Source organism: Carlito syrichta, unplaced genomic scaffold, assembly GCF_000164805.1.
Source record: "Carlito syrichta isolate Samal-C Ts95f unplaced genomic scaffold, Tarsius_syrichta-2.0.1 Scaffold301935, whole genome shotgun sequence".
NCBI lineage: Eukaryota > Metazoa > Chordata > Mammalia > Primates > Tarsiidae > Carlito > Carlito syrichta.
In genome coordinates, this window is record NW_007246031.1 from 76,693 (window position 1) to 88,649 (window position 11,957).

General features: G+C 33.3%; 1 protein-coding gene across 1 annotated transcript in view; it reads right to left on the reverse strand.

Moving 5' to 3' along the window:
- Window positions 1–11,957, reverse strand: part of LOC110595436 — a gene marked incomplete at its 3' end in the record, with an annotated part of 65,256 nt that overhangs the window by 45,930 nt on the left and 7,369 nt on the right. The window contains exon 2 of the mRNA XM_021711215.1: window positions 3,780–3,868. Coding sequence (XP_021566890.1) covers window positions 3,780–3,868 — 89 coding nt within the window. The remainder of the gene's footprint in view (window positions 1–3,779; window positions 3,869–11,957) is intronic.

The following is an 11,957-nucleotide window of genomic DNA, read 5'->3' on the forward strand; positions in this document are numbered from 1 at the left end:
TTAAAAAGAAATAAGATGTGTTCTATTGTAACACAAAAACTTAAGGTTTAACTGTCTCTATATAACAGAATGCGTACTTCTCTAAGATTTTGCTACTGGTAGAGTTTTAAGTAAAGTATTAATTTACTGCCTGTTATCGTCTAAGTCTTTACCCAAAATTCCCCCTCAAACACCATGGAGAAATAAAAGGAAATGAATTAGTTTTAAAAAGCTAATAAGACTTTAGAAGGAGCTGGAATCTCTGAAATACATATGTAGTTCTTTCCATATTTGTATAAATAATGACTAAAGAATAACATAATTTTCAATAAGTTGTAAAGAACCTTTGTTTTACATATCTTAAAATGAACTGATCTATAATATAATTAAAATAGTTTTCACAAATAATGATAGTAGTAATATAGATCTTCACATTTTCAAAGTAAATTTGGAAGAGAAGGACAAAAATAATAAAAATGTTCCATCTTGCTCCTTCGTTGTCTAAATGGAGAATAAGTAACCTAATAAAGTACCTTGAGAGTCTGAATGTTTCAGCTATTCTAAATAAAACAGACATAAATTAATTTGTAAAATATCATGGAATTACAATTCACGTATTCAAATTCTGAAAAGCGTTGATATTCTAATCACCATAAAACTGTAATTATTCATTAGATAATTCCTTTTCCTTAGTATTACCACAAGATGTCACCCTAAGCCTAACATTTAAATGTGCAACTTCTGGCATATTGCTGTTTTAGGATTGCTCTGTTTTGTTTCATTTTGGTACACTAATGAACATTCATTGCTAACTTTCAAAAAATTAAAGTACTTTTTCCAACTATCAGTTATTGGCAATAAATATAAAAACAAAACAAATAATGCAGGGACTCCAAAAGTAAGGAGGAACAATGTTAATCAACAGTTCATCATTCTCCACGCTTATCAGATATCTTGCTATTTACCATAAACATAATGTATATCATTAAATTTTATATTATTTTACTTTTTTAATTTTAAAAATATTTCCAAAATAAATACATGCTACTTTCATAATCAGATAAAGTTATAATTTTTTAAATTTTAAAAAACATAGCACATTTGCTATCATCTTTCACCATGTTATCACAGAACTCATTTATAAGATGCTTTTACACACTATAATACCAGCCACAGTTATATACACAGAACTCTGGTCCTCAGAGATTATACTATCTAAAACGTACTAGTGTTTTTGTAAGCATATGCTGAAGAACCACAAAAGGAAGACAGTATTCATTTTAAAGTGATGCTTTTTATCTGTAGAGAGAGGGCTTGGTTTCTTGTTCACATGCAAATGTTATAGCACATAGTAATATTATTTCATTTTATTATTCACTTGTGTTAATTTTTCTGTATTGTGATTCCCTCCTATCTCCACAGCTATTGATATTCACGTAAGGTATTTCAATGCACTGGTTATCGGAATATCAGAATAATAGGTGACGCCACTAACTTCAGCATTTTTTTTAATTGGGTAGAGAGTTGGTTCAAACAGAAAATAAATTAAAGATCAAAAACAATACCCTATCTATCAAGGGTTCCCTGCCTATCCTTTTTTAAAGATATAAATCACCTTCAGGACATACAAATCTATTTGGCTTTTCTTCTTTGTGTCCTTAAAGTAAATGCACAGTGAGACCACTCAAATGTTCAATAATAATAAATTAATAATCAGTATTTAGGCATCCACATAGAATTCAGTTGAAAATTATGTTTTGTTGTATAATACTGCTCTATTCTTTGCACTCTGGTTTAATCCCAAAATGACTTTTAAAGACCAGCCAAATCAAATCTATCCATTCAAAGCTGGGCATTGGGATTACTTACATAACAGCTTTTTACAGATTATTGTTGCCTCTCATTTTATTACAAAAATTCAAGCTACACTATAGGCTTTAAGCCAAGATATTCATCATTTGCTTAAAATATAGTAAAACACAATTCTTTGTCACTCGTTTGTCCTTTTAATAGTTTTTGTTATCAAATGATTACATTATCAGAATATAGTAGATTTTTCTCAATCATTCAACATAGTCTTCCTAAATTAAGTTCTCGAAAGCCCAAATTCTCAAAAGACTTAGCCAGTCTTAACTAACATCATCATGTGACTCTACTTAGACACATTACCATTTAGTTAATGGTCTTTTACTAAATATCAACTAGATGACACTATTAATTTTTAATTGAGAATTTGTGGTTTAAGAATGTTCTCTAAAATACCATTCTCTAATGACAGGGTTTATTTAAATTCTGTAAGACTCCATTTAGAGTTGTTTTTATTTAATACCAGCTAAGATGATTACAGATATTTGTGTCATTAATTCTTACTGGCCACAAAAGAATATTTTTTTTTAAATTAATCCACAGGCAAAATAATCCTATAAGGTTTTTTACTTCCATTTTTATTCAATAGACTGATTTTCAAATTTTCAAAATGTAATGGTTTGTAAAATTAGATTCAAACTATAAAGTTGAAGTTTTATAAAAAGGTATACATATTTATAATAGAAACAAAGTATTTTATAACTAAACCTTATAAATTTCATTTTATATCAATAGCCACAACCTAAAAGAGCAATAAAAATGTCTAGTACACTCAGTTATTTCTTTAAAATTTATTGTTTAAGTCCAGTAAAATATATAGTATAACTGAGAGGGGTTTTCTTAATCGTTTAGTTAGTTGGTTGTTTTTGTTGGGGGAAGTATTTGTTTACTTATATCTTTTGCTAGTTTATCTCTTTAAAAATCCTAAAAAATAATTAAAAGCTATCTGCATGCATAAATACAAAAGATGTATGTATAAAGACATCCATAAACAAATATATCCCGATTTTCTTCACAATCTTTCAGCATTATGTGGTTAGATTCATGACAAATTGATAACAATTCCAAAGTATTAAGAATTTCATCAATAAACTTTTCAATTCTGGATCATAAGCCTTCCTAAGAGAAGCAAGAAATATGAAAAGAGTGTTTTTATCTTTGCTTTAAGAAAAGAGTAAAAGCAGAACATTGATTCTATCCAAGTAGAACACAACCCATCGTTTATGTGTTAGACAATTCCTCTCTAGTGGAAGGCAACTTCCTTCTCTACTATATTTGACCTTAATTTTTTTACGATAAACTTCTCTGATTTTTCTTCTGTGTAAAATGTTCTTCCTATGTAAAACATTATATCAATATTTATATTTTCAAAACCTATTCTTTATTTTTTTTTTTTTTTTTTTTTTTTTTTGAGTTGGAGTCTCACTCTGTCACCCAGACTGGAGTGCAGTGGCCGCTCCCGGCCACCGCAGCCTCGACCTGCTGGGCTCCGGCGATCCTTCCGCCTCAGCCTTCCGAGTCCGGAATTACAGGCATGCGCTACCATGCCCGGCTGCTTTTTTGATTTATTGTAGAGATGAGGTCTCACTGCCCAGGCAGGTCTCGAACCCGCGGGCTCAGGCAATCCACTCACCTCAGCCTCCTAAAGGCGCGGGATCACAGGCTGAGCCACCGAGCCCGGCTCTTTATTTCTATTATATAACAATTCTTTTTTAGGTTAACCTTATATATAAAAAAAAAAAGAAAAGAAACAAAAAATCTTCCCTTCCAATGTTAAGGAAAATTATCTCAGTTTGAAACTTGGCTAACATCAGTTTTCTTGATCACATTATTCGAATTCTCAAGCCCAAATGTGACCAATAAGATAATGAATAAATTTTGTAATACATACCTAGCAAAGCTTGGAATAAACTGCTCTTAAATATATCCATCACCTTTTTAACAGCATTTTTCAACAGCTGCTCCTCTGGTTTTCTTAATCTTTTGCAGTATTCTTCCAGCAACAATAAAGCTCTGTCAGTATCTGCAAAACATGATATTAAAATTCTATCTTACTGTCTTATCAAAAATAGAAAGCTAAATCATACTATTCTCTAATAGAGCTTCTATTTCATGACATAAAATGATTTAATAAATAATCATAAATTCTACAAACTATCATAAAAAGTGATAATTACACTCAATGCCTAATTTCAATAACCCACTTTTATTTTTATAGTCCTGTCTTCCAAAAGAATCTACCACTATGAATCAAAAAACAAAGAATGCAATGCTGGTCAAAAGATGTTCATATTAGATGTAATTCTCTCTTATCAGAAAAAAGATCTTAAAATTGATGACTTCCTACAAAATAATGTCCAAATTCCTTAACATGACCTTTGAAGTCTCCTACTCATGATCAATTTGCCATCAATATTTTCAGCCCTATTTCCCAGTATATGCTTCACCCGATCCAACACACACAAAGTGCCCAAGTGATAATGGATTACTCACTTTTTCTTTCCACTTCCCTCTACACACGCGCGCGCGCGCGTCACACACACACACACACACACACACACACACACACACACAAAGTAATCAATAAGTCAACTGAAAACCTTCCTTTCCTTAATGTATACTTAACTCAAATGCTCTTTCTCCAAAAAGCCATTTCTGGTGGTTAAAAATTAATCACTATCTCCCTTCTACTAAACCATTTTGCCTACACAAATATTGTTGGCATTTTTAAAACAGATCTTGTTATTTTATGACTTTTTGAATAATGTCTTCATCCCTCACAAGACAAAATATTCTTGAAAAAGTCACCAGGGTAACACTGCCTTTGCATGCAGTGGGTGACAATTGTCCTTGAGTTTTAAAGACTCTCTTCCTCTTCCAATCTACACTTTCAAAAATAGCCTAAATACCAAGATTATGTAATATTATATAATCAATGTTATAAAACAAAAGCTTATATTTGTTGAGTACTTTATTTTATACCTCCTTCCTTCTCCCATAACTTCCAATTCTTTTCCTCACAGCCATTCTCAGCTGATGATACTACTTCCTGTTTCATGGAAAACCAAGACAACTTCCACAAGCTTCTCACATAATATCTACTGACTTACCTGTAACTGTACCCATATATTCTGCCCTCCCCTCTGTTACTATGAAGAAAATATTTGTCCTTCTAAGGTCAACTCCTCTACTTGAGCAGTGGAACCCAACCTCTTTTGCCTACTCAAGGACATTGTTCCATCATCAATCGTTTTCTTCTCCATTCAGTTATTACCATTAGGATATAAATAAACTGTAATTTCAGTGATCTCTAAAACATTCCTGGACCCCTCATTTTTCTCCAACTAACTATATCCGTATTTCTCTGTTCTCTTCAGAAAAATTGCTTGAAACACTGTCTCCACTTATTTTCCTTTCATTCTCTCTTGATACCATTCTAATCAGACATTTCTTTCCTGTAATTTCACTAAGACAGCTCTTGTCAAGGTCATCTGTCATCTTTACATTACTAAACCCAGTGTTCAATTCTCTGTCGTCTCACTTGACCCATCAGCAGCATTTGATACTATTGCACTCCTGAAGATATTTTATTCACTATGTTTCTAAGCAGAGACAGGTTGGTAAATGTTTAACAAGTAGTTGAGGAAAAAATAAAATGTGTGCACCTATATGTATACATGAATTTATTATAAATTTTACTGATTCAGGGATATACAGCAAGCACCCAGTCTAAAAATAAGATATATAACTTTTTATTGTACATTCTGTAGGTCAGTTGATTCTCAAGACTATTCTTGTTGGTTTTTGCCAAATGTGAATAATCACAGCCAATTTAGGATTGTAATTAATTAATGTAGTCCCAACATAAATGTTGGTTAATTCTTTTGTTACATTAGCAAAATAAAAATTTTTTTAAAAGATAGGCTTGAAAACCTCACTCCATCAATTATGTGATTTATTTGCTGAATCAGATACTTTTGATTAGTGGACAAATATTTCCTCAATTTCTGTACTAATCACAATGTAACAGCTACACATACAGTATGCTTTTAACTTGTGCTTGCATTATTAACATATCCTTTATCGCTTTCTTATCAGGAAAAAAAAAACAATAAATCAAGGCCAAATTTGTAGCATTTGCAATTTCTGAGGTGTTAAGTATTCTCACCATGGCCAGTTTCAAGCTACTAACACAACCTCCCTGAATCTCATCCCTTCTCACTATCTCCAGGGCTGCCACCCTGATCCAATCCGCCATCATCTATTCCCTGCATCATTGCAATAACTTCATACTAGTTTACATGCTGTGCACCTATACGTGCACACTAGTTTACATGCTGTCACCTTTGCCTTCCTACAATCTCTTCTAAACACCGCAGCCAGAAAGATCCTTTTAAGTCATAAATCAGACTCAAACACTCAAATTCAACTCAAACACTACAGTGATTCCCCAACCCACTCAGAGCAAAAACTCACCTCTCTAACTTCAGCTCTTATACTTCTCCTCTTGCTCAATCTATTCCAACCACAGTGGTCTCTACTCTTTCTCCAATATACCATGAACTCTACCATTTCAGGGCCTCCATACTTGCTATTCTGCCTAAAGCACTCATTCCTTTGGATATCTGTGGATAGATAGATATCTATGGAAGCTTGTTTCTTCAGTTCTTTCATATCTCTACTCACACATCACCTTAGTAGTGAGGCCTTTCCTGCACTCCTGTATAATATAGCAAACCTCAAGTTTACTCCCTTGAAAGAAGTGAGAATCTCAATTAGGCAATGATGGATGGAGGACATTGTGTAGTTACTTCTTTTCTATCTAATAAAGTTAGAAATAGAAAAATAAATGTAGATGAATAGGGAGCTCTCTCCAATTTTAAAATAAGATATATTAACAAAAAATGGTGGCATGAGCATATGCTGATACATTTATATAGAAGCTTAATTTTTTAAAATACTCTCATAATACTTTACTTGTATGGTATTTTTAACAACTCAGAATCAGGAACATATATTTTAATCCCATTTTGTCAATAATTAAACAATCAGTGGTTTCCCTGAAATGATAGTGGCTTCTTGACTCACTTTCTAAACTATTCCTACCCACTACTTACAATGTAATGAACAATACCAAAAATTATACTATACCTCCCTCACCATTTATGTGTATTTTTAGACACTAATCACCATTTTCTCTAGTGCCCAAAACTTTGGTATTTGTCATTTCTTCATTTAGTAAACAGATATTTTTTGAAAATCTACTAAGAGTCAGACACCTTTTTCATCTTTTTTTTTTTTTTCTTTTTTTTTTTTTTTTTAACTTCTGGGGCATTTTTATAGGTATTACTTATTTTGGTCTTTTATTCTTTTGAATTTGAAGGGCAAGTCTCAAAATATATCAATAGCATTCTTATCACATTCAAAAACATAATTAGCTAAGTAAAGCGACATTCACTCATTCATTGCATATATTTATTGAATAACTACTCAGGAAAGACTCTGTATTGATTCAAAGCAGCTAGATGTTCTCTAAGCCAGCATAGATTATTATGCCTCTCATCTCCGTATGAGACAAACCTGACACATAAAATGCTAAAAAAAAAATTTAAAGATCAACTATGATTAAGTCTCTATTAGACAACTTGGGCTTTTGTACACCAGCATCTAGTGCTGGAATTATGACTGCCTTATTATGCTTCTTTTGATTATTGATAATAATCATCACTTGGTGTCAATTCTGTTATGTCCTTTCAACTCTCTACTTAAATCTTCATTTCTTGTTAATGAAAGCTTGAGCTTGAGGGTAACCTAAAAGCAAACACCTCTGCAAAGACGATAAATTAAAAAAACAAACAAACAAGATGACAAGAATCCTGTTGTACAAGTCAAATTTCTAGCCAGATCTCCATTCATTGAATAAAGTGGAAAGTTGAGATAATTATCCAAGCAAGTCAAGACTAATAACTTGATGTTCAAAAAACCAAGTTGACAACCTTTCATCTGAATTGCCAATATAATGGCCTCAATTTTTCTAATTTATTCACTAAAAGAAATCTACTTTCATCTGACTCCTGAATCTGCTGAAAAAAATGAAATTAAACTTGAATTACCTGAGGGCAGGCACAGGAGTAAATGAAGTGAAGGAAGAAGGTATCATTGTTTAAAATAAGAAAATTTTGCATAAAATATGCAACAAAAGGATACAATGAATGTTACATAATTGGAATTATAGGTAATCATGTGTCTACATAAATTTATTAAACATTTGTGTAGTTAAAAAGAACTTTTATATACACTATCTTATCTGATTCTCACGACTGAGAAGTTATATTTATTTTACATGAAACTGAAATTCATAATGGTTTGTCCAAGATCATAGAGCTACTAAATAACAGATTGGAGCTTCATCCTAAAGATTTTTGATTCCAGGTATAGTGGTCTCTCTACAATATCACCTTTAATCCTTCAGAAATGGAGATGAGTGTATCTTTATGGGGGGAAAAAAACTTGACCCATCAGACATAAATTGTTACTGAACTTTAGGAACTAGGGTTAAATGTTGACTCATTTTTTTTTTAATATTCATAACATAAATAAAAATGGTTCTACCAGCCGGGCATGGTGGTTCAAGTTGTAATCCCAACACTTTGGGAGGCTGAGGCATGAGGATTGCCTGAGCTCAGAGATTTGAGACCAACCTGGGAAACTTGGTGAGACCTCGTCACTAAAATAAACCACAAAAAAAAAAACTAGCTGGGCATGGTGGCATGCAACTGCAGTTCCAGCTACTTAGAAGGCTAAGGCAGAAGGATCACCTGAGCCTAGCGGGTCGAGGCTGTGGTGGCCATGAGCATACCACTGCACTCCAGCCTGGGCAACAAAGAGTGAGACTCCAACTCAAAAAAAAAAAAAAAAAGGTTCTATTTTTATAAGACTGGTAGGCAGAGAAAATAAATTCTTTCATTCACTAAACAAGTCTTTAATGAGTATCTTACTATGTTCCAGACACTGGGAACTCAATACTGAACAAGATAGACAATAGTAAAGAGTAAAGATAATTATATAGACAATTTCAACAAAGTAAAAGATTAAGATAGAATGTTATAACACCCTTATAAGAAGCCAGGTACAGTGACTCATAACTGTAATTCCAGCACTTTAGCAGACTAAGGCGGAAGGATTGCTTGAGCCCAGGAGTTCGAGACCAACCTGGGCAACATAATGAGACATCATCTCTACAAAAAAAATTTTTTAATTAGCCAAACATAGTAGCACATATCTGTAGTCCCAGCTACCCGGGAGGCTGAGGCAAGAGGATCACCTGAGCCCAGGAGTTTAAGACTGCAGTGAGCCATGATTGTGCCACTGCACTCTAGCCTGGGTGACAGAGTCAGAACCCAACTCAAAAAATACATACATGCATGCTTGCATATACATAATACATACATAAAATGAAAAGGAAACAAGTTCAGTAGGATTACTTGATTTTCACAAGGTCACCTGGTGGCATCATCATAAAAAGGTATGTAAACTCTATTGTACATGTGGGAGATTGGTACTTCCAGATTTTTTCTCTCCAAAAAGTTTCTCATTTCCTTTCTTCTCATTCAAGCAGATAACTGGTTCTGCACTTTTTTGCTTCAAGTATGTGGTATGTGCCAGGACAAAAAAAAAAGAGATTTTTAAGTAATTCCAGTTTTGCTTTACAAAAGAATATGTCCTCAAAATAAAAGAAGAGTTTGTCACAAAGATGAAAGAGAGATTCTCAGGCACAGATAGAGAAAGGAATTTCTCCTTGCCCCTCCCCAGTCTAGAAAGAGATTTTCCCAGTTGAAGAAACTGGAGAGAAGTCTTTGGATCCCAAGGCAGCAGGGATCTAGGTTCTGCTTAACCAGCAGCATTGCCTGGAAGGTGGTAAGACAACAGAAAGGAATGGTATTATAAGACAAACAGAAACAAGGAGTCCAGGGGGGGGAAAACATCTGGGACTTGGAAATAGCAAATCTCTGTCAAACCAGAAAGAACTATCTAAATACAACAGCTCATATCCAAGAGTTAAACCATTGTTTATAGATGATCAGTGAGAAGAATACACTCCCATTCCAAACAGAATACTACCTTAACCCCAGAAAGTGGGGAAAACCTCAGTAAGAACTGGAGATATTTTGTGCACTATTCAATAACTGAGAGTAAAACATAAAGTTGATTTATAGAAAAGAAATATATAGTTCTAACATACCTAAATTTATAGACCAGGAGTCCAGTTAAATGATTATCTGATCTTGTCCCTTATCTTAGTAGCCTAATAGTCTAGATTTTTCCTACCACATTACTGCTGCTGCTGATGATGACGATAATGATGATGATACAGGATGTGATGATATAATTCAAAGCAAAAAAAATAGATAATGATATGAAACAGCATCTTGCCATTTCCCACATTGCCCGGTAAACTTCTATTCATCTTTTGTATCTCATATTCCACATCTTCCCCAGATGGGGTTGAGTGCTCCTCACCAATTTCCTTGACATAGTATGTTAACCTCACCACACAACATTGAAATTGCCTGTTTTCACATCTGTCTCCCTAACACATCTTAGAAATCATAAAGGCAGAGACTGAATATCATTTGCTATTGTGAAACATGCACCTGGCACAGTGCCTGACACATGGCAGGTACTCATACTACTCCTTTGCTAAATGAGGAAATGATTGAATAATTAAATGAAAGTAAAATTACAGCCTTAAATATACACAGGAGTTTAACTTTTAAAAGAATTTTAGTTTGCTTATCACCTTTGAGGAATTTTAAATAGAACAGATCCTAACAAGTTCATTCCAAGTATTACCATAATTTCAATGTTAAGATGCCATGGCACTCCAAAATGATGGGTCCCTAATAGAAGTCTCAGAATCTTACCCTAACAAAGTTAGGGCCTCAGTGGCTAGCAAAATGGCATAATCAGAAGAAATGAAATAATAAATCTTAACCACTTTTGAAAGTTAAATTTAATAATTCATTTTCATAGGATTTTCTACTTTATAATACATCATTCCTCTTTATCTAAATCCTAAAATAAATGAAATCAAAATTGTTTCATAATAAAGGTAATTTAGCTACATTCTTGAAATAACTTTGAGACACTTACTAAAAATTGAATTCATGCAGAAAGCTTACTAGTTGGAATTTAGAATGACTGACTGGACAGAAGAGACCGAGTAAAACTCATGATCATTTGCTGACAAAGCAACCTACATTGAGAATACAGAGTTTCTTGTGTCTTAACTGCTACAAATTCCTGAGCAGGAATTGTAGCTGGAGAAAAAAATACCCTTCACCCAATTAAAAAAAAAAAAAAAAAGACGCTATGCATCTCAGTCTTGTATTAAAAATATTTCATAATCACTGGCATGGTAACACAGTATTAAGAAATAAGTAAATAAAGAGAATAAATAATTAAGAAAAAATAGTATTCTTATCATTTAGTGAATACTGCATTATTATAGTGAGGAATTTACTTATTCACAAAGACAAATGAATTGAATGCCTTAATTCAATATTTTAAAAATTCAGTGCTCTATGCACATCCAACTGACTGAAATTCTTCTACCCAAAAAAGCAACCAGTAAGAGGCCTAAAGGAGAGACAAAACATTCTATCATAAATGGAATACTTAAGCAGTTTTCCAGAAACCTAACAGTTCACTCATTTTACAGTATCAAGTCATTAGCATATGATTTGCACACTTTTCCAATACATAAGCTGTATAAAATAAAATCAACACATCATTTTAACACTATGTCTATTGTTTGCTTCACAGCATACTCCTAATCAGAAGTAAAACACAAAAGTATTCTATTTCTCACTACAGAATACATGTCTTCTGAATTAATGGATATTTTCCAACATCAGAGGGTATGGTTTTATGATTTCCAATAACCCTTCTCAACCAAGATCAAGATGATCATCAAGGAAATTTTAAATCTTAAAAAAACAAGCCGGGCTCGGTGGCTCAGCCTGTAATCCCAGCGCTTTGGGAGGCTGAAGTGAGTGGATTGCCTGAGCCTGCGGGTTCTAGACCCGCCTGGGCAACTTGACGAGACCTCA